Genomic DNA, 27,590 nt, shown 5'->3' with positions numbered 1-27,590 from the left:
TTTGCTCAACTAACAGATATATTTGTGCAGCAATATGCTAGTAGCAGGAAACTTGAAAAGATATCAAAGGATCTTTACGCCGTGGTGCAACAGCGTGGCGAGTCTCTTCGAGACTATATCAGCCGATTCAATAAAGAAAAGGTGTCCATCACCAATTACAACACCCAAACAGCAGTCACCGCCTTCCGAAAGGGTCTTCTACCCGACTCAGACCTCTACAAAGACCTCACCAAATACTCTTGTAGAACAATGGATGACGTCCTTGCTAAGGCATGGGCACAAATCAAATGGGAGGAAGATCAATACAGCCACCACCGATCTTCACCAAGCAGAAACACTAGAAGAGACTCCAGGGTGGATAGAAGGACAAATGATAGGCGGTCTGAGCCTTACCCATCTTCACGACAAGATCATACAGAAGGAGACAGTATGACCAACCTTCCGAGACGCGACCACGTGAAAGGGCCAAGATACCAGAGTACAACTTATCTATCTCGCCAGCCGAGGCGGTCTTAGCTCTCAAGAATCTAGGCAACAAAGTCAAATGGCCAGAAAGGATGAGGGCCCCAGCCGACCAGAGGGACAAGTCCAAGTGGTGTGAGTTCCATGCAGACCATGGGCATCGGACAGAGGATTGCATCGCCCTCAGATTGGAAGTGGCCCACCTACTAAACCAAGGCCACCTCACCGATTACCTAACCGAAAAGGGCAAGCTTACCCTACAACAAGGAAGGGATAGACAAGAGAAACACAGGGACGACAGCCCACCAGACCTGCCACACCATGAGAGAACTGTGAACGTGATATCCGGAGGCTCCGAAGTCAGCGGAATCACCCACTCAGCCTCCAAGAGACACGCCAGACAGGCTAGATCAAGCAAAACAGGGGCTCCGCCTTCCGGCAAAGCTGGACCAACGGATCCAACCCTAACAATCAGCTTTGCAACATCCGAATCAGACAAGCTTCTACCCCCATCATGATGCTTTAGTTATTTCCATTTATATTGCTAACTGTTTAACAAAGCGTGTGCTAATAGACAATGGTAGCTCTGCCAATATTTTGTTTTGCAGTGCATACAGGGAGATGGGTTTGGACGAATCCAAACTAATCAAGAAAGCGGCCGTACTCGTTGGCTTCAGTGGCGAGAGTACGACTACTGTAGGGGAGATCGATCTTCCCGTCTACGCAGAGGGAGTCAACCTTTCCACTAGGTTTCTCGTGGTAGACGCCCCGTCAGCATACAACGTCATCTTAGGCCATCCATGGACCCATGGAATGGAAGCAGTACCATCCACCTATCATCAAGTCATACGATTCCCAACCAAGTGGGGAATTAAGGAGATCAAGGGAGAGCAGAAGGACTCCAGGGCATGCTACCAAACCACTATGAAAGCGAAAAGTCCGTCTTTATAGCAATTACAGCAAGAAGCTCCGTCCCATTCAAAGCACATGGGAGAACAGGAACACCCAAATCATACCCTGCAGTGCACTCAAGACATGAGTCAACACACGGAGCTGCAGAGAAATCGAAATCTGCAGAGCAGAGAAATCAAAATCTGCAGAGCAGAGAAGTCGAAATCTGCAAAGAAGAGAAATCGAAGTCTGCAGAGCAGCGAAGTCGAAGATTCTTGGCAGCGTAGCGAAGTCGACGAGCTGCCAGAGCAGAGGAGTCGAAGCTGCCAGAGCAGTGAAATCGACAAAGGCCAGCGCAACGAAGTCACCGGGGTGCCAGAGAGAAAGTCGAAATCTGTAAGGCGCCAGAGCAAAGAAGTCGAAATCTGCGGAGCAGAGAAATCAAAGTCTGCAGAGCAGAGAAATCAACAGACGGAGCACTATAATCGAGCTGCACAAGCAAAGAGACCACGCAGCCTGATCGAGGAGGAGATGGTGGAGATAGATGAAATTCAAATTAATGCGAGCTTTCCAAACCACAAAGTTCGGATCGGAGCACAACTCGAACCAGAGCTCAGAGATAAGCTTATCAATTTCCTATCTGATTACTACGATTGTTTCGCCTGGTCCCACGAGGATATGACAGGGATTGACCCTAGTATTATTGTTCACAGGTTACAGGTCACCCCGGGCTACCCACCGAGGAAACAGAAACGTAGAAAGTTCGCACCGGAGAGGAACCAAGTAGTGAATGATGAAGTCACAAAGCTCCTCAAGAATGGATTCATTCGAGAGGTCCACTATCCCGAATGGCTCGCAAATGTGGTGGTGGTCAAGAAAAAGAATGACAAATGGCGGGTCTGCATCGATTTCACTGACCTCAACAAGGCGTGCCCGAAAGACTCGTTCCCACTGCCACACATCGACATGCTCGTGGATGCGACAGCAGGCCATGAACTGATGAGTTTCATGGATGCATATTCGGGATACCATCAGATACGGATGCACCCTGACGACGAGGAGAAGACGGCCTTCATGACCAACGTAGCATTATATTGCTACAAGTATATGCCATTCGGGTTGAAGAACGCGAGAGCAACCTATCAGCGCCTGGTCAATCGGATGTTTGCAAGTTTGTTGGGGCAAACAATGGAAGTCTACATCGACGACATGTTGGTCAAGTCCATCTACGCGAAGGACCACATTGATCACTTGAGGGAGACGTTCGAAATTCTTAGAAAACACAATATGAAACTAAACCCTACTAAATGTTCTTTTGGTGTCAATTAGGGGTGGGAAGATAGGGTATCGGGTATCGGGTACCCGACTACCTGACCCGAAAAAATCGGGTATAGGGTACCCGATACCCGAAAAATTAGGGTATCGGGTCGGGTTCGGGTATTAGGGTGGTCTAAAAATCGGGTATCGGGTATACCCGAATACCCGAATTTTTTATTATTATATATATTTTTTATTTAATCAATTATATTATTTAAAGTTAATTGACTATTCAACTCTCTCTCTCTCTATTGACTAATTCCCTTCGCCAGTTCGCTACTCCGCCCATTTTCGCCCAAATTCCACCAAATTCCCTATTTCTCTTCCTTTCCCAAATTCGCCCAAATTCCAGAGTATCCGACGCTCCGTCTCCGCCTCCCGCCCTGCTGTACCAGAGAATCTCCGGCCTCCCACCCAGCGCCCCTCGCCCGCCCGCCGTTCCCGTCTCCTCGACGTCGCGACCCTCGCCAATCGCCCCCAGATCCGAGACCCTTGCTCGCCCAGCCGTTTCCGATACCCTCGCCAGTCGTTCCCGTCGTTCCGCCGCCGCCTACGACTTCGCCCCGCAGCAGCCGGCCGCACCGCCTCCGAGCTCCAACAGGCGTTGCTGCTTCTTCTTCTTCCTCTTATTTTTTTAAAAATAAACAGATATGCTTTTGTTTGTCTTGGTTTGAGAATTGAGCAAAAAAATGAAATTCTGTACAACTCGGGCAATTTTGGTGGAACTTCGATGGAATTTCGTTGTGAATTTTGGTGGAATAAACGGTGGGGGTTGAATTTTTGGTGGAATTTCGTTGTGAATTTTGGTGGAACTTCGATGGAAACTGGAAACGGGAAACTGAGTTGACTCGGGTAATTTAGGGTACCCGGATACCCGACTCGGGTACCCGAGTCGGGTATTAGGGTACCCGATTTCAATTTCGGGGTCGGGGTCGGGTATAGGGTTTAGGGGATTTTCGGGTTCGGGTACCCGATTTTTTCGGGTAGGGTACCCGAACCCGACCCGATTCCCAGCCCTAGTGTCAATGAAGGAAAGTTCCTAGGTTACATGGTTACTCAGCGAGGAATAGAGGCAAACCCGGCTCAAATCGAGTCGATCCAGAGAATCCCTTCCTCCACTTGCGTGAAAGACGTCCAAAAACTAGCGGGGAGAATAGCCGCTTTAAGCCGTTTTATTTCAAGATCGTCCGAAAAATGCCACCTCTTCTTCAACACTTTGAGGAAATCAAAAACGTTCGAGTGGACTGAGGAGTGCGAGGAAGCCCTAAAGCAACTCAAGCAGTACTTGACTAGCCCGCCATTACTCGCAAAACCAAGGAATCACGAGACTTTGTTGGTGTATCTGGCCGTCTCTGATACAGCCGTCAGCGCCGTGTTGGTCAGAGAGGAAGAGGGAAAGCAGTCACCAATCTACTACGTGAGCAAGTCACTACTTGGTGCAGAGACCCGATACAGCCAGCTAGAGAAACTGGCCCTTGCATTGGTCCATGCAGCGAGAAAGTTACGTCCATACTTCCAATGCCATCCGATCATAGTCGCCACCACGTATCCCTTAAAGGCCATACTCCATAAGCCGGAACTATCCGGTCGATTGACAAAGTGGGCAGTGGAGTTGAGTGAATACGACATCACATATAAACCACGGACCGCCCTTAAGTCTCAGGTACTAGCAGATTTCATTGTTGATTTCACTCCTGACCTTACCATGCAGGCCGACAAGGAACTATGTTGCATGACCGAAGAACCCGATCAAACGGGGATTTGGAAACTTTATGTTGATGGATCTAGCAACGTACGAGGGAGTGGACTTGGAGTCGTCCTCTCATCACCACGAGGAGACAACATTGAGCAGTCAATCTGATGTGATTTCAAAACAACCAACAATGAGGCTGAATATGAAGCCATGATAGCTGGACTCGTACTAGCTAAAGAAATTGGGGTAAAACGCATTAACGTATTTAGTGATTCTCAACTTGTAGTTAACCAGATGCAGGGCACATTTCAAGCCAAAGATACGAAAATGACGGCTTACCTGGGCAAGACGAAAGAACTCCAATCGTGCTTTGAGGAATTCACCATCAATCAAGTGCCGAGGGGGGAAAATGGCCACGCTGATGCTTTGGCCAACCTAGGGTCAGCAATTCAGACTGCACAACCTAAAACCATAACTATCACTTGCCTTCAATATCCAGCAATCCAAAAAGGTGAGGCCGAAGAGCAGGTGACCGAAGTATCGGTCGAACGAACATGGATTACCCCTATAATGGAATATCTCGAGAGATATATACTCCCAGATGATCGGAACGAAGCACGTCGGCTCAAAGCTCAAGCAGCACGGTTCTGCATCATTCGAGGTAAACTGTACAAACGTTCATTTATTGGCCTCTATTTGAAGTGCATTAACCCTGCAGAAGTAAGATACGTCTTGTCCGAATTACACGAAGGTGAATGTGGCAACCACTCGGGAGGCAGAAGCCTCGCACACCGCGCCTTAACCAATGGTTACTACTGGCCCACAATGAAAGCAGATGCAGCTGAGTACGCCAAAAAATGCGATAAGTGCCAACGATTCGCCCAAATATCACATCTGCCCCCGGAACCCCTGACTGCTATCACTTCGCCATGGCCATTCATGAAATGGGGGATGGACATTGTAGGCAAACTGCCCATTGCGCCTGGACAGAAGGTATACATGTTGGCAGTGACCGATTATTTTAGCAAATGGATAGAAGCAGAGTCTTTCCACCAAGTTCGCGACAAAGAGGTCAAGGGGTTCATATGGAAGAACGTGATCTGCCGGTATGGGGTGCCCAAGGAGATCGTCACGGACAACGGGTCCCAATTTATAAGCGCAGACTTTCAAGACTTTTGCAGGTTTTGGAACATCAAGCTAAGCTTCTCAACGCCAAGGTACCCCCAAGCCAACGGGCAAGCGGAATCTTCCAACAAAACCATCATGAACACATTGAAGAAACGACTCGAGAAGGCCAAGGGAAGGTGGGCAGATGAATTGCCAGGCGTACTATGGTCCTACCGAACAACTACAAGAACATCGACAGGGGAAACACCATTCTCCCTTGCCTATGGGATGGAGGCAGTAATCCCAACAGAAAGCGAAGTACCCACCGCCAGACATGAGCTCACGACAGACGACGGGAATCAAGAGGCCATGTGCCACGAGTTAGACCTCCTCGATGAGAAACGAAACAAAGCAAATATCCGACTAGCTTCCTACCAACAAAGCATCGCCAGACATTACGACAAACACATCCGCACCCGCACATTTAAGCCGGGCGATTGGGTGTTACGAAAAGTGTTCCAGAACACCAAGGAAACAGGGGCTGGCAAGCTAGCCCCGAATTGGGAAGGACCCTACTTGGTCACCAAGGTGATCGGACATGGAGCCTATAGGCTCCAAGCATCAGACGGGCGTGAAATCAACAACAGTTGGAACGCCCTACATCTCAAGCAGTACCACGCCTGATCTTAAACTCTACAAATTTCACTTTATTTCAATAAGGTCTTCCGAGACCCATATAATCTACTACACGTTTACTGACCTTTGCATGCAGGTCAGAACTACATTCGGGCTTGATCCCTTAATTGGGTATGTAGGCAGCTCTAAGGAGCGCAGCCCCCCTCCCCCTCTCCCTCCACACCTCGCCAGATAAATGACCCTCGCCAGGGAAATGGCCCTCGCCAGATAAATGACCCTCGCCAGAGAAATGGCCCTCGCCTGAGAAATGGCCCTCGCCAGATAAATGACCCTCGCCAGAGAAATGGTCTTCGCCAGAGAAATGGTCTTCGCCAGAAAAATGGCACTCGCTAGAGAAATACCTCCACACCCAGGGGGAAAAACTTTAAATGTAAAAGGCGCAAGCCCGTATCGCCCCGAACACACTGCATCTAGCCTTAAGTTTAAACAACTAAGTCTAAATGGGGGGGATAAAATTTTTATGTCAAAGGCTCACGCCCATCTCACCTCGAACTTCTTGAATTTAGACTTCAATTTAAACAATTAAGTCTAAATGGGGGCAAGAAAACTTCATTTAAAAGACGCAAGCCCGTCCCACCCCGAACGTCCTGAATTTAGACTTAAGTTTCAACAACTAAGTCTAAATGGGGGGAAGAACTTACATATACAAGGCACAAGCCCGTTTTACGCAAAACCTGAAATAAAGACCCGTCGTGTCCATCAGCGCAAAGCGCGTGTAATACCCGGGCTTTTGATGACGTGTTTAATTGCTTGAGTTTGAGTAATTAGGGTTTAGATCCCTTGTTTGATTTACTTTGTAAATAGATGAGGAGTTATATGAAGTTTTCTTGTTATTTTTTTTAAGATGTTGAGATGTTCTTTTGATGATGTGAGGATGATGTGTGATTTTATATCCGTAATTGAGTTTGAGTATTTGAATAATTCGAGATAATTATTTGAATGAGAACGGTGAACTCGGAAGTGAGATCTGAGTCCGTTAAGACGTTTTTGAAAATTTTGACTTTTTTGATGATGAATAGTAAAATACTGCTATTTCGTCTTTTTGTCGACTTTCAAAATCTTACGTGCACGTCGTCGAGAAATATTCTTAGTTTTTCGATACAAGTCCAATAATGAAAGTTTTTATTTTTGGACGACGAGTGAATAGTAAATCGGGATTTCTCGATAAACGAACCGAGCTCGTTTATCAGAATTTTGAGAACGAGCTTGCGTTTTCTATATTTATATAGAATTACGAGTGCAATGAAAGTGAGTAGAGGTTGAGAGGGCGAGTAACAAAGAGTATGGGTTGTTAGTTGTTAAAACGAGACGAGACGAGATATTTAACGACTAACGGGTTAATATCCTAAATATCTAACCTACCCTACCCCTAACCACCCCCAAACCTCCCAAAACCCCTTTCCCCTCACTAACTCACGCTATATCAGCCCACACCACACACACAACTCACATATTCACACACACAACACCTAAAACACACACTACACACGCCATTTTCCATTTAAGCTTGGACGGAGCTTTTGACCTCCGATTTGAGCACCGAGACGAGCGCCGATCATCTTTTCGATCACGTATCTAAGTAGGTAAGATCTTTACCTACGTTTTGATGGTTTTATTTTCGATTTTCGTCGACGTCGAAAAACGTCGATTCTCGACTTTATTTTGAAACGACGTCGGATCGTCGTGAAATTTTAGTGTGTTGTTCTTGGGTAAATGTTGAGCATGTTTAATGAAGGGAGTAAGAACGGAACGAACCGTAGCTATGAAACCCATGAGGGCAGCCCCGTTTTTCACATATTAGCTTGTCTTTCGATTTTTGTTTGATCGTTTTGACTTGATATTTGTGCTTAGGGGTATGCTAGAATCGATATATATTAAATTCGTATTTTTCCAAGCACGAAAATTGTATAAATTTTTAGAGTATGATTATTTAAATTCGTGAAGTTTGAGACGTTGCATAATGAATATTATTGCGTATATGTGTTCTACGATATCACATGAGCATGCTAATTGATTTACAATTTATGGATGATAATTGTTGAACGAAATTAAAACTGGAATTCTGTCAAAATTTTACAGCAGTTTCAAGCTTATGTTTCGATGAGTTTTCATTGCTTGATGGCTCTGAAATTTTAGTATGTTTATCTATGATATGTGTATTTCGTTGCTGCAAAATTTCATGTCTTTTGGATGATGTTTGCTATTTTAAAGATATTTTGAAAAATCCTTGACAGAATCTGTCAACTATTGGTAGACTTCACAAAAACGTTTATATCTATTAATCCATGAATGATTTTGCATCACCGTTTTTTTTTAAACGAAACTAGACTTCAATACTTTTCTAAAAACATAAGATTTCGATTTTTATGACCTCTGAAACAGAGCAGTTTATTATTTCAAAAATGCCCTGTTCTGCTGTCATATTTGTCCAACAGTAAAAGTGTATGAGTTTCATTGTTTATTTGGCAGATCATATGAACGTTTTCTCTTGTGAAATTTTAACCAAATCTTCAAGGATACCTTTAGTTTTGGATGATTAAATTTGATGGAATTTTATTAAGGTTTGCCTTGGTTTCTAATGGCCTAAACAAAATTGGCAGAAACTGTCAATCTTTGACAGCCTGCACTAAAAGAGCAATATCTGCAAAAATCTTTAACCTTTTTGGTTAACTACCATTTTTAGAGTGAACTACACTTCATGAAGTTTTTGAGATCAATTGGTATGAGAGTTTATGATGATTGAGTTGGTTGTTATGAATTTTTAAAGATGACACAAAAATAGCAAAACTTTCTAGAAAACAACTTGATTATATTTGTTTTGATGGATGATACGATATGACTAAATGGTGTGAGTTGTGAGAGTTATGATTAACGCGCATAAATGTTGGTATCTGACACTCGAACAATTGGTGTCGAGTATAAATGATAGTTTACTGATAAAGAGTTTTGATGATTTTGAATTGTTTGGTTTGCGTTGAAAAGATGTCAAGATGTTAAGTTTTGAGTCGAGAGACGAGTTCACGTAGTGAGATTCACGCGTTGAAATCTCGTGGCTGACATTATATATGAATAGGTCATGCCGAAATTTTTAGTGAAATTAGAATTTGAGCATAGTCAATTCTTGTTGACCCGTGACTCAAATACATGCCTAATGGAAAGTTTAACTTTCTAATCGGTTAATTAGACGAGATGAGAGCGAATAGATCTGCTAAGAAAGTGGACTTTTCGATGTGTTAAATATTTCTTTTAATTGAAGCGCTGCTAATTATAACATAAGGATGTTATAATTAATGAGTAATGACGAGAGATAATAATTGTTATATTGATTAACAATCAAGAGAGATGAACATTAGAGATACTAATGTTTCATAAAAGAGATTAGATTATTAATAGAGGTTTCTTTTATAACTTCTCACCAATTCTTCATAACGATGAAGGTCCTTTTGGGAAGTAACGACTTGAGGGAGAGAGTGACGTTACTCATTGATACAGAGACACAACGAGGTGGGCATTACTTTTACTATACGTATATAGAGATCCCCTGCTTGTCGTAGGCCTCTTATACGAATGAATGCATGAGATGATTTAACTGTTAATTTCAGTTTTATATATCTATCAAACGAGTTTAATGCTACCTTTGAGCAAGTTATTTCATGACAAAATCTTTGAGTTAAAGTTATTTCAAGTATTGTCTTGCCATAAAATGTTTAAATTTTAGTATGATATCTATCTGCTTTGGCTTTGCCAATGATGCAATCGAATTCGGGTCCTGAGCAGTTGATAGCTATCCTGCCAGGACTAGTGTACATCAGTGACCGTGAGTCATCTAGCGGGTTGGCCGGTCAAGTGACCGTGAGAGGTGGCCACCTCTCCGGCACACAGTTTCAGATATGATAGATTACAAAAGAACTTAGTCTGATCAGACGAACTTTAAGAATCACAAATGAACTTAGTAAGCTTGGGCCTTTTTAGCGAAAAACTCCCTTGCTGTACTGATTATGATGGCATGACAATTTATAGTTTTGAAGCATGTATTTTTATACCTAGGCATACGTGCCCACTGAGTGCTTTTGTACTGAGCCCTGCATATGTTTTCTAAATGTGCAGGTTGAGCTGATGTGATGATGGTGCTGCAATGAGCGGAGTCTCCAGGGTTGTTAATAAATAGTTAACCTGTCTAGAATATGTCTTCATACATATGTCTAGCTACTTTCCGCTGCAAGATGTTGTTGATGTTATAGTATGTTATGTCATACTTTGAGTCTTAAGAGAATGGTTGCATATGATGTATAACTTGATTAATGATATTAATTAACTTTTATGCAGTCTTTCATAGACTGTTTTCAATTGAGTATTAATGAATAAAAATGACGAGTTTAATTAAGATGAGTAAGTTTTACGGCTATAAATGACGCCCCTTTTCTTCCCCTTCTTCTTTAACCCCATCCCTAGTCGTGGATCACTCGGCCTAACTATCCCTAGTTAGGGCGGGCTGTGACAGCGCGCCCTTCCCAAACTGAAAAATTTTCGCTTCGCCAGAGAAATGACTCTTGCCAGAGAAATGACCTTCACCAGAGAAATGGCTCTTGCCAGAGAAATCACATTCGCCAGACAAATGGCTCTTGCCAGAGAAATGGCCTTCGCCAGAGAAATGGCTCTTGCTAGAGAAATCACATTCGCCAGACAAATGGCTCTTGCCAGAGAAATGGCCTTCGCCAGAGAAATGACTCTCGCCAGAGAAATCGCACTCGCCAGAGGAATGGCTCGCGTCAGAGAAACGGCCTTCGCCGAAAAAATCACCAAAAGAGCGGGAAAATCTCCCGCCTAGGGGCAAATTCACTCTTATGCCCTCGACCACACGAGGCTCATGTTTTAGCAACGAATTTACTATTTTACCCCCAGCATGGGTTTATAAATAGCCATGTACGCGTAATCTGAAACCTACGCTATCTTTGCTTGCAACACTACAGCAATTTACTCTCGTGCTCTCAACAATCCAATTACCTTTTTTCACCTTTCCAATCAAACACTAGGTGCAATTCGCCGATTAATTCTATATCTATTCATTTATAATTCATCACCACCGCAACATCCAACGCCATTAGATACATTTTGGGCCTCTGAAAGTGCCGCAGGTCTAGGACGCCCATTGTTATGTCGCCATCGACCATTTAATTCCACGTTTTTCCGGCTCACCTGTTTCACGCGAACTGCCGGGAATCAAAGAAAAAGGCAACGCCCTGCTCACTATGCGCACCTTATACAAGTTAAATTGCACTCCCTAGTTGAAAAAATTCCAACTATGAGTGGGGGACCAACTGTAGTGGGTAAAATCCGACTGACCAGAGGAGTCAGCAAAATCCTCGCCAGAGGAGTCAACGAAGTCCTCGCCAGAGGAATCAGCGAAGTCCTCGCCAGAGGAATCATCGAAACCCTCGCCAGAGGAATCAGCGAAATCCTCGCCAGAGGAGTCAGCGATCCCTCTGCTCTGGCAGCGATATGATCCATCTGCTCCGGCAGCGACATGATCCCTCTGCTCCGGCAGAGGCGCGATCCATCTACTCCGGCAGAGGCGCGATCCCTCTGCTCCGGCAGAGGCGCGATTCCTCTGCTTCGGTAGAGGCGCGATCCCTCTGCTCTGGCAGCGATATGATCCCTCTGCTCTGGCAGAGGCGCGATCCCTCTGCTTTAGCAGCAGCACCATAGTAAACATTTCAACACGAGATTATACAAACTGGATTATAAGCTTACGAAAACCTAGTCAACGTGGCTGACTAGGTCAAACGAAGGTTACGGCAAGTGGACTCCGAAGAAGTCGGAACCGTTAGGGTTTCAAGGAACATTCCAACAAACTCTAACCCTAGTCATCCCTCCGCAGGCCCATAACCTATATATACTACCTCACTAACACAATCGTGGACGCCGTCACTGACATTCATTCTTAAACTTACGAACTCTCAATCTGGTGCTCACCCGCTCTCCCGTTCCGTCTCCACGCTCACCACTCTCAAAAGTTCCGATCGTTCGACTAGCCCCGCTAGCCTGGACGTCCATCGTCCCTTAGTCCACACCGCTCGTTAGCTTCCGATTCAACTTCCGGGACGTCCCGGTTTTTCGGATACATCACTTATTACTACCATTTATTTATTTCGTTACGTTATTTATGCTTAGTATTTCTATCAGTTTACTGACTTGAGCGTCGGAGGCCCTTCCATCGACACCCCCACCGATGCTCTTCGGAGGGCTCTAACGTTGCTTGTGGTTTCAGGTTGCTAGTGTCCATCGATCCAGACGTTACTGACGTCGCTTCCGTAATTGTTGGATTCATCCCCAACATCCACCATGATAAGCTTCAAAGCCATGAAATCATGAGCCGGAATGCTGCGGGCTTGCCCGCTTTCTGTGCAACTTTGGACGCATAAGTGGGTGGCATAGGGTTAGGGTTCGACGGCGGCGGCAGAACCCTAGAATTCTCTAGGTGAGGGTCATTGTTTTGCATCATCGGAACCCTAATTCTAACCTCACAAGACTTCCTATTACATTGTTTAGATTATTCATGATATTTTATTTTATTGGATGAAACAATTAAATTATATTTTTGAAAATTTCGTAGCACTAAGTTAGTCAATATTTTTATGTGAAATTTTTATTATTTATTAAACTTTTATTATTTATAGTTTATTTAATTTAATTTGATCAAATTAGTCATCCCTAAATGGATCTTATAACATTATGTTATACAATATATACCATTATGAGATAAAATTTGAAAAATATGACCTCAAATAGGAGTGTGAATTCCTAAAAAATATATATAGATTATCTAATTTTTAAAAAATGTAATTCTTATTTATACACAATTGTTTACACGCACAAAAAAACTAATTTTAATTACAACATCTATTTTTTTCAATTACTTAAATTTTTATCGCGTGACTAAATTTTTGCATTACATAGATGATCAAGGCCACCAAAAATCATAAATCACTTGGACATTTTTACCACTTAAATCACCAGAATTTTAAAATAAAATATATTTGCTTAATATTTCAAGAAAATTGTGTTTACATTACAAACTCCGTAATAGCAAAAAAATGATTATAGACATTAGGTTTATCGAAATCGAAATAGGTCGACCTATACGACATTGAAATAAATATATACTAGTATTTATTTTTATTATTATTATTATTATTATTATTATTATTATTATTATTATTATTTACGTGTATGTTTTCCTTTTACGCTTATTATTTGATATTTTTTGTTCTATTTATTTTATTGAATGATATAGCATCACAAAATTCCTAAATAACTTTATCGATCTTCCTTTTTTTAAAAAAAGTTGTAATCTCAGCTTAATAAAAATTCATTTGAGCTCCTTTATTGAAACTCATTCTAATAAGTCAAGATTAAACTTAACACTACTCAAATAGATTAAAAATATGAAATTGTTAACTTGATGTAAATTATTAATTTATTCTTGTATATTTTGATTTGCAACAAGGATACTAAATGAATGGTTTTGTGTAGTTTTGTGTGAATGGTTTTGTGTATTTATTTTGACTAAATGAATGGTTTTGTATATTTATTTTGATTTGTTAACAAGGATATTATGTAGTTTTGTGTGAATGGTTGGAAGTACTTTTCCAGCTCCCAACATTAGCTTAAGTAGTTTTGTGTGAATGGTTGGAAGTACTTTTCCATGTATATGATATGATTTGGTAGCTTCTCTTTTCTTCTTTTGTTGTCCACTTTACAGATATAATCAAACTCCTGTATGCTAATTCGCAATGAAACCGCTATCTTCTTTTAAAATCAGTTTAATTTTCGGTTAGTATTTCAATCGTTAATGTTATACCACACATATTAGCAATACTCAAACTCGACTAAGCTCAATTCAATTACATCCTTACTAGGGGTGGGGCCCTTGTACCAATCGAGGTTGGTGTTGTGAACCTTGAGTCGGACATATAGGCACAAAATGGATCTTCTCACCTTCTTCAGGTGGGAAGACATTTTTTTTTAAACTACAGATAACAACAACTTCAAGCATCTCAATTCATTAGCCACATAAGTACCATACAATAAAATAACTTCAAACATGGAAATTTAAAGTATAGCAAAAGAAAAGGAATCAAACTTCTTATAAGCATAGCATTATTCGTCCAAATCTTTTAGGGTTGTGGTAATGCAACAGGGGTATTGAGTTAGGTGATGTAAACTAGACCATGTAAATATAGATCTTCAACAAACAAAACACACTTACATTACTTCATCTATAATGTGCCAACACAAATAGTAAACAGAGTGGCATGTTCAGGTAGAACATGCTTGATATGATATGATACATTATGTAGAAGAAGTTGATAATGAATGAATGCTACACAACAAAGTTGCTCACACCACCAAGATGATGATATATCCTCCCAACAATACCTCAGCTCTTCCTTAGAAATCGGGTTGAGTAGCGTCCATTTTCAGCACGATAAGTAAGTTTTAGAACTGACATTTATCCAAACTGTCAAAGTAGGGATGATCCATAGCAGCTTTTGCTGAAATTCTATCAGCTGGATCATATTTAAGCATCTTCTGCATAAACCAAAAGGGTTCTATAAACAAATATTCCATCAAGAAAGGGACTACATTACAAGGGCTCTAATCATTCATCTCCACATTGTCAGCAGTCAACAGTAATAGTGTTTGAACAAGTGATGCATAGGCTGTCATCATCTTTATCAGACTTTCAAGCGGATAAAATAACATGTAGGTAGATTTTACATCAGGCAAGTAATAAGGTGACAAGAAATTTAAACAAACAGAGAATGTGAGGCAAAGGAATCCTCACCGATAGAAGGTCAACACCATCAGGTCCCAGAGATGGAACAGCACGCGCAAAGTTTTGAGGTTCCCACTGGGGATACACATGCCAATCTCGCAGAGAACTAACCCCCGGCCACTCCTTCTCAGTAGGCGTTCCCAGCAACCTGCAATCATCAAACAGTTGAAGTGAATTGCTTGGAACACTTGAATATCTGATGGCCGAAATCAGTGATCACAAGTGTTAGTCAATACCAACTTAACTTCCTCAGAAAAATATCTTATATGGATATCAATTGAAAAGGTTGCCATTTCCCAACAACAAAACAGACTTTTGATTTTTTTCAAAAGCATGTTTCTTTTGTGATACTACAATTTTGCTTGTATACAGCAGAGATCTTAATTGGATTAAGGAACTTCTACAAGAAGGCTAACTCAAAAAGTGAAATGTCGAGCAAAGAACTTGATCGATAGGAAATAAGCATTTTATAATAATAACCAGCCCTGTTACAAGCATACATAAAAGAAGCAGTAAATCAATTCAATCGTTCAAAATCTCAGGTCAGATACATCAATCTTCTCTTATTTCCCAAATTTAGATGTTATTGAAAAATGTGTTTTTGCTTCTATCTTGATGAAAACTAATCTTGGTTGCAACAAACAAGATACAGTTAATTGGTAAGAGTAAGAAACACCGCAGCATGAAACAGCAACATAGAAATGAAGAAATAAATCATAACAAAAACAACATAAAAAAAGGGCAGAATGTACCTAAAAATGTGGAGAAGCTGCTGAAACTCAGAATCTCCAGGAAACAAGGCTTGCCTTCTCACCATTTCCGCTGCACAAAAACACAAAAATCAATTTCAATTCTTTCCCCAATCAATAACAATTTGCCCCATAAATCGGCAGAGCGAATAATTTCTCACCAAAAATACAGCCCACAGACCACATATCAACTGCGGTCGAGTAATGAGTCGATCCGAGAAGAACCTCAGGAGCTCTGTACCAGAGAGTGACGATCTGCACATTTCCAGAAAATCACACCGCTTCATCTTCAACGCCAAATGTAAAATTAGAGTAAATTGACGAGAATACCTCGTGCGTGTAGCTCTTGAGAGGGACGGTAAAGGCCCTCCCGAGGCCGAGATCAGCGATCTTAAGTATCCCCTTCTCCTTATCGAGCAACAGATTCTGAGGCTTGAGATCGCGGTGGAGAACGCCGTGGCTGTGGCAGTGCGCGACCCCCTTGCAGAGCTGGTAGAGGAAGCTCTGGATGAGCTGCTGGGGCAGGGGCCTAGGGTTGGGGCCCTTGCGGTGGGAATCGATGTATTTCTTGAGATCGGTGTCGAGATACTCGAAGACGAGGTAGAGGAGTGGCTTGCCGTTCTTGTTGTCGACGTGCTCGACGCGGAGAAGGCGAACGACGTAGAGCGACTGAGAGAGCATCTGGAGGAGGGAGACCTCGCGCAGCGCCGTGGGGGGCACGCCCTCCTCGTCCATCTCGAGGCGGGTTTTCTTGAGCGCCACCACCTGGCCGGTGGATATCTCCTTGGCTTTGTAGACTTTGCCGTAGGTTCCCTCACCGACCTTCTCGAGCTTCTCGTACTTGTCCATTGATGGAAGGTATTTCTCTCTCTCTCTCTCTCACTAGACTCTGAAAATGTGCTGTTTTAAATGGTTGCTTTGAATTTTGAATTGTTGGGAGCCCGCCCGCCTATTCCTAACGAATACTTCAATAATCAATAAACTACTCTATGTTGGGCCGGCTATCAAATTCTATTTCCCAAAGCTAATTCCATACATAAATTAATTATTGTAAATATATAAATTTTGGGTGTTTTCTAACTACAGATGACTTTTTTTATTAACTTAAATATACCAACACTCAATTTGTCTGAATTTTTTCATGAATTAGAATTTCTCCCAATTCAATTCTGAATTGGCAAAATTATAATTACATTGCAATCAAAACGATCATTTTTAATTGTATAAAAGAATTTAAAAGTAAAAAATGGAATGAAATAACACCTAGGAAACCTACCCCTTCTCTCTCTATGTGTGTAACAGGAAAAAGATCCCCTCTTGTGCACAGCAGGGTGATGTGCATTCAAATAGGAAGAAAATTAAATAAAATTTTGAAAAAAAAATATATATATAAAAAATACCAACTCACCTTATTTTTGTGCACAGCACACTAGAGGATCCTAACCCGAGTGTAACAACATCACTTTTCAAATCCTTCTTTCTTTCTTTCTCTGTTGCAATTATGTTATGTGCGTGTATTTCAAGATAAAGAAGATTATTCAGGAATTGATTTTTAAAAAAAATGATTTTTGTGGCACTCATAGTTTGACATGTTATTATGCATCCTTGTTGTATTTACTGAAAAAAAAAAATTAAACCAATCGAAAATATATGTATTTACATACAATTATTTCCTTTAACGAATAAGGAAATATTTGCTCTTTTATAATTTATGCATCTAAAAATTAACCCAAAAGGAATATGAACCCCTTCTATCTTCAAAAAGAAAAAGCATCTAATATAAAATATGAACAGAGTTTTCCAGTTGTAACACTACGACCCAAAAATTATAGTCTATCTTAGGTCAAATTTACTCGCAACAAACATAATCGATGACAAAAAGAAGTCTGGGTTGATGTTTGCAGAACTTTGAAGCATATAAATATAAGATGTACAACTACATGTATACAATTCACAAGGGAAAAGTCTAGTACAACCACATGATTACTCCAACGAAGTTGAGTCATATTCCTTTTTTGATCGTCCCAACAAAGTCTCACATTTTCATGTTGTCTCTCTCAAGTCTCTACTCTGAAATCTTAGACTAAATGTTGCCTCATCCGCCATGGCGATGGGGTGAAGTTCAGTGAGAGGATTCAAGTTGTTTCAGATCTGGTGTGGCGTCCCAACAAATGAAGGAGGACTTGTGAAATCATGTTTTGGGGTGGGGTTCTGTGACATGTTGATGGTGTTTTAGGGTGCGGTTGAGGTGGAAGTGGAGATTAGATATACTTAGGGGGGACATTTAGAATACCTACAACTTCAAAATTTCTTGATAGATCAACGGCCACTTACAAAGATTTTGTCACAAAGAAACATAAAATTTCACAGATGCCAGCTTCCACTAACGCTTTTTGCAGACTAAAGACCTTCCAAATAACAGCAACCCTCGTTTTGTGAAGATCAACGACGATAGCGGTATCTTTTGAAGTTGAAGTAGACATGCAAAATTCCTCGTTCGAACGTGCATTTGAATCCTTTCTTGTGCGAATACTCCCATTCCTTATTCACAATTCGAAATGCCTGCACACATCACAAACAAGGGTAAGTGGATTTTGCAGGAAGTTTCTACTTTTATTTTTAGATTGGTCGTTGATGGAAAACAAAATTTGCATATAAAAAATTAAAAAGAAGAGACTGCAGGTAACTTACAATGTCTTCATAAGGCGGCCCTGCATGAAACCTGATGATGCAGGTCTCGGCACTATCTCCATCCCTCTCAATGGTGTAGATCGGCGCCTTCTGTTTGTCAACCAGGTCCGGGTAGAAGATGTTGAATTTGTATCCTTGCACTATTTTTGGGGGAGGATTGTCATGGTCATAGTGTGTCTGGTTGTATTTGTTCCACTCATAACCCGTATGCACACGGTTAAAGTACTTTGGCTTTCTAGGGCGGTACTTATCATGCCACCAGTACACCTGTAATCACAGTTATCAGTGTAAAATCATGTCAGAGATCAAAGAAATTCCTGAAATATCAAGATGGCTCAAAGAAATAAAAGTTCAGTTAACTGTAAGCGTACCTGAGAATCGAGGTTGATTTCATCACTAGAGCCAAATACAACATCACCTTCTTCCATTGCTCCCATGGTTTTCATGGCACTTCTCTCAAAGTTATCCTCTGGCGGATTCTGTCTTGAAGAGATTTCTTGGATGCGGCGGTCTTCTTTTACAGCAATACGCTTCCTCTCCTGCACACAAATGCAAACATGTTCAGCTTATATGTCAAGTACAGCCAGGTAGCCCGAGAATGTATATCTAATTATTGGACTCAGATATGATCAGAAATCCCAACAAAAAAAGACCCAGTGAAACTCACAAGGAAGTTCAGCTACAAAAATAAGTCAGAGAAATTTAAAATAAGAATTAAAAGAACTCTGAATGACGATTGAGCTTTAGAATCCAATCTCAAAGAACCTACCAAACTCTCAGCAACAAACTCTGAAGTTACAAATAAGACACAATCCTGCTAATATCTGGTCACAACTGCATAGGGTTCGGGGTGATTACTGATGAGAAACAGATTCTAAACTATCTCCCAGAAATATAACATGTGGTGCCAATTTCAATCAATCTATAAGCATTTGATAAAAATCTTAGGTGATAACTTAACAGAAGCACTACAAACATTGTTGATAAGTCTACTTTATATTTTTTCTGATAATAATAAGGAAGCGTGATGAGCACACATGATTAGGGGCTTGATGTTCTGAATGGATCCAAGCATTAAGGGGTTTCCACACATCTTTATAACTCATCCAAGCATAAAATATACAAATAAAATAGAGCCGACTTACCAAAATAGCCTTGTCCTCTTCAGGGTCAATTGCATCTTCTTCTTCATCTTCATCACCATGCAATAGTTGTGGTGAATATGATCCGGCTGGTTCTTCTTCATCTGGGGCCTCCACTTCCATTACAGGTGTTGGAGAGGCCCTAGCACCTGCATACTCCATAACCTCCATTTCATGATCAGACTCCGGCTCGTCAAGTTCTTGAGCCGGTTCTGTCTTAATATTTTCACCCTCAGATGGGGTCTCTAGGCGTTCCAAATGCCTGCGCAGCATGTTGGTATGGATTTCCTTCAAACAAGCCTGCCATTCACAGTAAGATGTCAAGGCTAACTGAGATTTCACTTGATTTCCCAAATACCAGAAGCCTAGGATTAAAAGATCACCTTTGCTTTGTAAATATGGAGTCGTTTAAGAATAGCTTCCCAGTATTCAACCACTTTCGCAGTCCCAGATCGCATTTGCGATTCAATCTGAGATTGCAGGGCTTCTAGTTCACTATAGGTTTTGCCTTGTAACAGGCTTTTAACATCAGCTTCAATGCTCATGTGCAAACCTCGTTCTTCACCTATCATCTCTGGAGGTAATTGCTCTCCTCGCACTCTTGCACGATCTAATGCATCCTTTTTCCTGGCTTCAGCTAGTTCCCACTCAGAAACCACCAAAAGTGCCTGTTATCCATTTACATGAGGATGTAAAAAATCTCTTCACGTTATAATATTTGAGAGGAAAAAATAAATAGAAACCCCCCTAAGTTTCGCATGAACTAAGGTCAACCCTCATAATTTGTTATTGGGTAGCTAAGAGTGCCAATAATTGTTAACTGGGAACAAAATTAATGTTCAACAAATAGTAGAGCAGATTCAACTAGGAAAATGTGGGCACAAGAGAAAAAATCGGGTTGCATAGCCCTAATATTCACATGCTAAAATGAGATGGCACATGATTATAAGAAGTAAATCACACACTAAACTAACATACAAGTAAGCGAAAGAGTCTATTTATGAATATAGAGAAAGAAAGTTATAGTACCTCCCAATATCCTATATGTGTAGGAGTTGCTCTGTCTAAATCAAGGTGCATCTTTATGTCATTATGAAGCTCTTCCATTTCTTTAACAGTCAAACCCTTAACAAATAAACAAAATGTCTCTGTCAAAACATCATAACTGCCAAGAGAAAGTCCAAGAAAAACGATTTTCCCTTTAAAAGTGTACAAGAATTTGCAGGAAGTTTATTGAACATCAGGAGAAAAAATAGCGACAAAGAACAGAAACTTGAGAATATTATAATTGTTTACCTTGAAGACCATGTATGGTTCATTTATATCTATCTCAAAGTCATCAGAAGGATCTAAATGTTTAGTGAGAATGTCAATCGGCTTCATACGACCTTCACGTAATCGAATCTCTGATCTGATTTTGCTTTGATCAAAATGAAACTGCAAATAAAAGAGATTACAAATCAAAATTTAGTTAAATTTTGAAAAAGAACCAGAAAAGTGCACTGGAATAGAATTTAATGATTTACCTCTTCTTCTTTCTTCTCCCAATCCTGGAACTCAGCTCGCGCACGCTCCCTAGCCAGTAAAGCCTATAAATAGGAAAGAAACCGAAAGTAATATTGGTGAAAAAAATATATAGATGAGCCAGTCAACTAAGTCCAGTATGTCAAATAACATTAACAGCACATGTATAAGTAAAGACCAGTATCTCACCATCTCTTCCTCGCGTTGTGCTTTCTCAATGGCCCTTTCTTCTCTTCTCTTTTTAACTTTTTCAATCTCAGCCTACAGAAGAAGAGAACACAGGTAAATACTGTCTACCTCGATAGCAATGCATGGATTAAAATGCAACACTATCAAGGGTGTAAAATAGTATCAAAATAAGAGAGTACTAAGACTGCAAGAGGAAGGAATTGTGGGAGGCATACAACTAGTTGCCAATTCATCTGATTATAGTTGAGCATTTCAAAACATATGAAAACTCTGTAATCCTATTATATTACAGCATCAAATTGTCAGCCAAAGAATGAAAACAAACAGAAGTAAACAGGACTCGGATCAGGATTTCCCAAAACACATCATAGGAGGCTTCAACGTCAAGGACAAAGGAACACGGGGGCACCAAATGCATACAAATATGAAAACTCTTTAACTTCTGGTTTAAACGTGTAATTAAACATGTCATAAGTTCAAATAGAAAAAGCATGGTAAAATTCAAAACAGATGTATTACAATTTACACAAATGATTCTATGGCTTCTCGTTGGCATCATGCCCGACACAAAATATTAGTACATCATTTCAAAGTATAGTTATGCCATCCTACAAATGATTTGATGATAGCTACATTATCAAACTATTATTCTTTAGATAAAATGATTACATTATTTTCTACTCTTCTTTAAGTTGTTTCCACCATATACAGTATTAACCCACCAACAATACCTAAGCAAACATAGACATAAACTTATTCAACTTCAAGAGAAGGACCCTCACAGCAAGGGTATCCATGTTCATAATATAAATGCCTAAAAGAACCTGTCATTTTAGAATGTATTTTACTACATCAAGACTCCAAAAATAAAAAAGTACATGATAGAAGTGAAAATCCTACCTTTCTTTCCCTCTGCCTCTTCTTTTCTGCTTTTAGAGAGAACTCGTCAAGTGGCACACCCTGGGACACATCCTTCTCAATCTTCTTTCTCCACACAAATCTGAAATTCAAAACAATTTAAATATAAAATCTGGGAAACTGTGAAGCCATCTAAATTGCACCTTTCACTACTACGCCAAATCAAATACAATTTCAGCCTTTTTAAGTTATACAAGGTACTACGCTATATGGCAAGATAAAATCAAACCCATATTATGGACGAGTGAAGTAATGGCATACATCAGCAGTACAATAATTGATGTTACGAGGGTGAGTTACATTCCGATTACTTCTACACTTAAGCGTCCAAACTATCCCTATGCAGACTTAACTCCAAAAAAGGCGTCCAATCCAGCAATGGAAGAAACTTCAGAAGCAACTGAAACTATGAAATTAATAATAAAGCAAAGAAATCGGGACTCACTTTTCATTCAAATTAGAATCACCAAAGGGATTCGAATCGTTGGAATAACCGGATACGTCTTTGCTCTGCAACTTCAATTTCTTCGCAACTTTCATAGCCTGCACTACCAAGAGATCAGAAGACAATAACCTTACATACAATAATTGCAAAAAAGAAAATCAGGAAAACAAAAATAATGCACCTTCTTCTGAGCCTTCTTAGCGAGATACTCAGTAATCTCATCCTCGGTAATCTTCCGCCTAGATGGCTCCTCCGAATCAGAGTGGCGGCGTCGCCGCTTATGCTTTCGGTCAGAATCGGAAGGTGATCGCCGAGGCATCTCCTCCTAGTCGAGAGAATAGGGTTTACTGATTAGGAGATGGTTGGTATGCAGGAACTCCTAATCGAGAGAATAGGGTTTACTAATCGAGAGAATAGGGTTTACTGATTAGGGTTTACTGATTAGGAGATGGTTGGTATGCAGGAACTCCTAATCGAGAGAATAGGGTTTACTGATTAGGAGATGGTTGGTACGAGTGAATGGATTTTGGAATGGAATGATAATGGGAATTGAATGGAATGGAATGAAATCTAGGATTCTCATGGTTGGTATTTATAAGGAATGAATGGATCGAATGAATGGATCGGAATGAAATAAAATTAACATAATAATAATAATAATTATAATAATAATAATAATAAAATATGAAATACTAAATTAATATTATTAAACATACTGATAAATAATAATAAAATTAACAATAACAAATATGAATTAATATTACTATACTTATTCTTCTTATATCTATTTATTATTATTTACATTATTTTTATAATTATTATTTGTTAGAGAGTTTTAAATTATTATTATTTATTATTTATTTATTTTATTATATATATTATTATTAAAAATTATATTATTATTTATTATTGCATAATCTAAAAATAACATAATAATAATAATAATAACAATAATATAATAAATAAACAATACTTATATGTATTATTTTTTACAATTATTATTATTTATTATTTTTTACATTTTATTATTATATTATTACTATTATTATGATTATTTATATTTTATTATATTATGTTATTAATTATTTTACTACTTTATTATTATTTTTATTATATTTATTATATTATTTAATATATTAATAAAATTAATTTTTTTATTATTATTTATTATTATTATTTAATTAAAAATAAATAAATTTTTATTTTTTAGTAATATCATATCCGTGGAAATACACAATACCATGGGGGAGGAGAGGGGAGGAATGACTAATCTCATATGCATGGGAATAGGCATTCCATCGCAGGAATCACCATTCCATTCTCATTCCATTCCTGCATACCAGCCATGCCCTAAAGTGTACATAAAGTGTTACTAACGTGTAACCCCTCGCGCTGCCTCCCATATAAATACTAGTGTTGCTCTCGTACACGGTAATAGTTATTTAACTAAATTATTTAAAATTATAAGTAATCTATACTTTTTAATGTTGAATGTCTTTTTATATTATAGGGTTAATGTTGTTAAAATACACCAACTTTCATTCAATTTTGAATTTAAACATAAACTTTCAATTTGTTACCAAAATACATGAACTTTCAGAATCCTTCCAATTTTAACATGCCAATTCTTAATAATTAAAATTCTATCCCTGCATTGATCACAAATACACAAATTCCCCCAAATGACTTTTCTTTAGACTAAATAATCCATATGAGTTTTCTAAAATTATAAAACAACGATAAAACCAAATAAAGGCCCAACATGCTTCCGTAATAATACAAATAATTCTAAACATAAATCAACATTATACCATCCGTCGAATGGTCATCTTCCGGAGTCAGTTACTAGTGTGTAACCCCTCGAAATACGAAGGAAAATACGGTTTACTGCGATTATATTAAAGTGTACATATTATTAGTGTTACTAGTGTGTAACCCCTCGAAATACGAAGGAAAATCACTTTACATTACAAATATCATTGTATATTTGTTTATATTCAGAGCATATAAAATTATATTTATACAAGTAATTTTTTAATTAATTTTATTAGATCAAAATTAATTAATGATTCAGTTAAAATTATAATAATCTCAATAATTTTCATTAATTATATATTAATTTTTTATTGAGAGCTACAATAGATTGCCTTTTATGTAAATTTTTATTTGATAAATTTTCATAAAAAGTTGGTGTAAGATTAAAGATTTTGAAAAAGTAATAAAAATTACCTGTAAATTGCCTGTAAATTCCTAACGTTTATATTGGAGTATATGTTAATTTAACATAGGATATATAGAAAAAAGGGGTAATTGCCTGTAAATTCCTAACGTTTACTCGAAATTGGTTTTTGCTCCCATTTTTGAAGGTCTTGCGTCTAATTACGTAACCTTTTTTTTGTCTGATTTAGCACCCGTCGTCGATTTTCCCCAAATTTAAAATGACGTGTCACCGGGAAATGACAGCGTGGCGCCGGATTTTGCACAGTTGGAAGCCGAAATGAAAAAAAGAAACGACATCGTTTCGCCATCCATTAACACTCAGATTTCGAATTAAGCCCTGATTATTCGAATTTCCCCAAATCTCTTCTCAATATTCCCGTCTAGGGTTCTTCGAAGAACACCATCAGACGCGCGCGAGCTGTTGATTTCTCCATAGCTTCGGTCGGCGATAGCTTCAAGCATGGCTGACGATGAAGTAGTGAACCCGTAAGTCTATTTTGTTTGCGCTTTCTTTGTAGTTGAACTGGAACAAGTGTTCATGAAATTCGCATGTCTATTTTATTTGCAGTGATACATTTGCATTATTTATACATCATGGAGGTCACTTTGAGGATTATGGGGGGTTTCCGGTTTATGCTAAGGGTTTTTACTTGGGGCTTTTCGACTTGGTACCTAGTACCTTTGATTATGCCAAACTTTGTCGTGCTGTAAAGTATGTAGGATATGGGTCATGGACTAACCTGTTTTTTAGGTATCCTAGAACAAATACTTTTGTTAAGATTGTAGGGGATAGTGAAGTTAAGCAAATGTTGAATCTTTTGAATGAGGGGATATCTGTGGTTAGTGTGTATGTGGAAGGGGGCATTGATAGTGGCTCTAGTAGATTGCAAAATAATATAGGGAACATTGATGTAACACACAATGCAGTGTTTACTGATCCAAGAGAAAGAAATGAGCAAGTAAACAATGACTTTGTTGAGGGTAGTTTAATACAGTCAGTGATGATAGAGCCTGAAATTGAGCTAACCCAGGTTGGGGATGGGGAATTAATACAATTAGAAAATCCAGTCCACAATGAAGATGAAGGGATGGTTAGTGATGTTGATAACTTAGATGACATATTGGATTCTGTTGAACAAGAGTATATTGAGAAGGAGGGAGTGGAAAAATAGGAGAGAATGAGGGCAGAAGAGGGTAGGCAGAGGGTAGAAAATGAGAGACATAGGGCAGAAGAGGAGAGACAGGGGCTTGAAGAGGGTAGAGTGGAGGATGAAGACAGGGGCTGAGAAATTATTTTCTATGTTAGAAATTTTATTTCCCACATTTGTCTCCATTCCAGTCATCTTCATGAGCATCTGCTTCATCATGTCCTCCATTGAATCTTTCTTTGGCTCATTGATGACTCCCCCACTAGAAACAGAAAATCCTGGTAGAGGTTGCACAACATTCTTTGGGTTGCCATAAGAAAGATTCGGATGCGGGCGTCCTCCTGGCTGGAACTGTTGCTGATATTGCTGACCTCTGTTATATACTCCTGGCTGTCCTTGCTGAAAATTCCCATAATTTCTGTCATTGATATAATTGACGTTTTCCACGCCTGATGGATCTATCACAGCTTGCTCAGGACGTCCAACATTCAACTCACCAAGTTTTGTAGTCAGCTCTGCCAATTGTGTAGCCATCGCTGCTTGTTGAGTAACCATTGCTGTCTGTTGTGTAGCCATCGCTGCTTGTTGAGTAACCATTGCTGCCATAGGATCAGAACTGGACGCAGCTGCCACCTTTTTCAATTGTACTCTCTCGGATGGCCATTGAAAACTCGTAGCAGCCATATTCTCTATGATGTTCCAAGCCTCTGAACTGCCTTTCTGAAGCAGCGAACCTCCTGAAGCTGTGTCCAAATGCATTCTTGTACGCTCTCCACAAGCATTGTAGAACATGATAATGAGCGTGCCTTCATCAAATCCGTGGCTCGGACACTTTCTCAACTTCTCTTGATACCTCTCCCATGTATCTGCCAGCTTTTCTCCCTCAAACTGCTGGAACTGCACAATGTCCATCTTTAATTTCAGGGTCAGGCCAGGAGGATGGAACTTGCGTAGGAAAGCTTGAACTAAATCATCCCACATGGTATTCTCTCCCAGCTGTAGTGTATGATACCACGACTTCGCCTTATCCCGCAGCGAGAAAGGGAAAAGACGAAGACGGATAATGTCATCGGGAACACCATTCATCTTTACGGTGCTGCATAGCTCCAGAAAATGCGCCAGGTGCGCATTAGGGTCCTCTATCACGTGCCCTCCATACTGGTTCTGTTGGACCATTGTAATTAAACCAGTCTTCAGCTCAAAATTATTGACATTGACTCGTGGAGGTTCCTGGTAAATATACTGAGGAACGAACATCTCTACAATCGGAGGCTGATTCTGAGCTTCTTTAGCAGCTTGAGCGTCCTGTAGAGCACGAATTTATTCATCAGTATCCATCGTATGCAGTGCCTGAAAAAAAAACGAGAATTAGAAGAAAAAAATAAAAATAAAAATAAAAGCCTGAAGTACTACTAAGTCCTATCGGAGATATTAAAGGAACTTCTAATCAGTCCCTGGCAACGGCGCCAAAAAGTTGATCACTAATTTCTTAGCAACAAAAATGACTGCAACTAACACAGGTAATTGTAGCAAGCAACAAGTAATCGAGTATTGTATCC

General features: G+C 39.8%; 4 protein-coding genes and 1 long non-coding RNA gene across 5 annotated transcripts; 3 read left to right on the top strand and 2 right to left on the bottom strand.

The window, feature by feature from the left end:
* Positions 1 to 557: 557 nt before the first annotated feature.
* LOC131025676 (uncharacterized) lies at positions 558 to 980 on the top strand. The gene has a single exon (XM_057955472.1). It carries the CDS (start codon positions 558 to 560, stop codon positions 978 to 980), a length of 423 nt encoding a protein of 140 aa, XP_057811455.1.
* Positions 981 to 7,200: 6,220 nt separating this feature from the next.
* LOC130986828 (uncharacterized) lies at positions 7,201 to 10,550 on the top strand. Its single transcript, XR_009089424.1, has 3 exons — positions 7,201 to 7,749; positions 9,604 to 9,670; positions 10,274 to 10,550. It is a non-coding gene; the product is annotated as an uncharacterized LOC130986828 (long non-coding RNA).
* Positions 10,551 to 14,412: 3,862 nt separating this feature from the next.
* LOC130986789 (cell division control protein 2 homolog C) lies at positions 14,413 to 16,749 on the bottom strand. Its single transcript, XM_057910322.1, has 5 exons — positions 16,085 to 16,749; positions 15,916 to 16,009; positions 15,758 to 15,827; positions 15,015 to 15,153; positions 14,413 to 14,758 (listed from the first exon to the last, which is right to left on the bottom strand). Exons 1-5 carry the CDS (start codon positions 16,601 to 16,603, stop codon positions 14,666 to 14,668), a joined length of 915 nt encoding a protein of 304 aa, XP_057766305.1. The 5' UTR covers positions 16,604 to 16,749; the 3' UTR covers positions 14,413 to 14,665.
* Positions 16,750 to 17,580: 831 nt separating this feature from the next.
* Positions 17,581 to 23,087, bottom strand: LOC130986769 (splicing factor Cactin). The gene is made up of 12 exons (XM_057910286.1): positions 22,845 to 23,087; positions 22,664 to 22,761; positions 22,201 to 22,300; positions 21,301 to 21,372; positions 21,114 to 21,176; positions 20,884 to 21,024; positions 20,617 to 20,712; positions 19,971 to 20,255; positions 19,591 to 19,887; positions 18,817 to 18,984; positions 18,446 to 18,712; positions 17,581 to 18,316 (listed from the first exon to the last, which is right to left on the bottom strand). Exons 1-12 carry the CDS (start codon positions 22,980 to 22,982, stop codon positions 18,197 to 18,199), a joined length of 1,845 nt encoding a protein of 614 aa, XP_057766269.1. The 5' UTR covers positions 22,983 to 23,087; the 3' UTR covers positions 17,581 to 18,196.
* A 2,128-nt stretch (positions 23,088 to 25,215) lies between these two features.
* On the top strand, positions 25,216 to 26,055 carry LOC131025675 (uncharacterized). The gene is made up of 2 exons (XM_057955471.1): positions 25,216 to 25,369; positions 25,452 to 26,055. Exons 1-2 carry the CDS (start codon positions 25,344 to 25,346, stop codon positions 26,053 to 26,055), a joined length of 630 nt encoding a protein of 209 aa, XP_057811454.1. The 5' UTR covers positions 25,216 to 25,343.
* Positions 26,056 to 27,590: the final 1,535 nt, after the last annotated feature.

This window comes from Salvia miltiorrhiza, chromosome 5 (genome assembly GCF_028751815.1).
Source record: "Salvia miltiorrhiza cultivar Shanhuang (shh) chromosome 5, IMPLAD_Smil_shh, whole genome shotgun sequence".
Taxonomy (NCBI): Eukaryota; Viridiplantae; Streptophyta; class Magnoliopsida; order Lamiales; family Lamiaceae; genus Salvia; species Salvia miltiorrhiza.
The sequence above is the reverse complement of the archived record's forward strand: the minus strand, read 5'-3'. Positions and strand labels throughout refer to the sequence as shown.

Bases quoted from the DNA above. Each gene is read 5' to 3' on its own strand.
- LOC131025676 (XM_057955472.1), top strand. From the start codon at position 558: ATGAGGGCCCCAGCCGACCAGAGGGACAAGTCCAAGTGGTGTGAGTTC.
- LOC130986789 (XM_057910322.1), bottom strand. From the start codon at position 16,603: ATGGACAAGTACGAGAAGCTCGAGAAGGTCGGTGAGGGAACCTACGGC. The intron at 16,010-16,084 runs GTATTCTCGTCA...GGAAATGTGCAG, and splicing joins TCAAGAGCTACACGCACGAG to ATCGTCACTCTCTGGTACAG. The intron at 15,828-15,915 runs GTGAGAAATTAT...GTTTTTGTGCAG, and splicing joins GTCTGTGGGCTGTATTTTTG to CGGAAATGGTGAGAAGGCAA.
- LOC130986769 (XM_057910286.1), bottom strand. From the start codon at position 22,982: ATGCCTCGGCGATCACCTTCCGATTCTGACCGAAAGCATAAGCGGCGA. The intron at 21,025-21,113 runs GTAAATCATTAA...TTTTATTTGCAG, and splicing joins GGGAGAAGAAAGAAGAAGAG to TTTCATTTTGATCAAAGCAA. The intron at 20,713-20,883 runs GTAAACAATTAT...TTATTTGTTAAG, and splicing joins AACCATACATGGTCTTCAAG to GGTTTGACTGTTAAAGAAAT.
- LOC131025675 (XM_057955471.1), top strand. From the start codon at position 25,344: ATGGCTGACGATGAAGTAGTGAACCC. The intron at 25,370-25,451 runs GTAAGTCTATTT...TTTTATTTGCAG, and splicing joins GACGATGAAGTAGTGAACCC to TGATACATTTGCATTATTTA.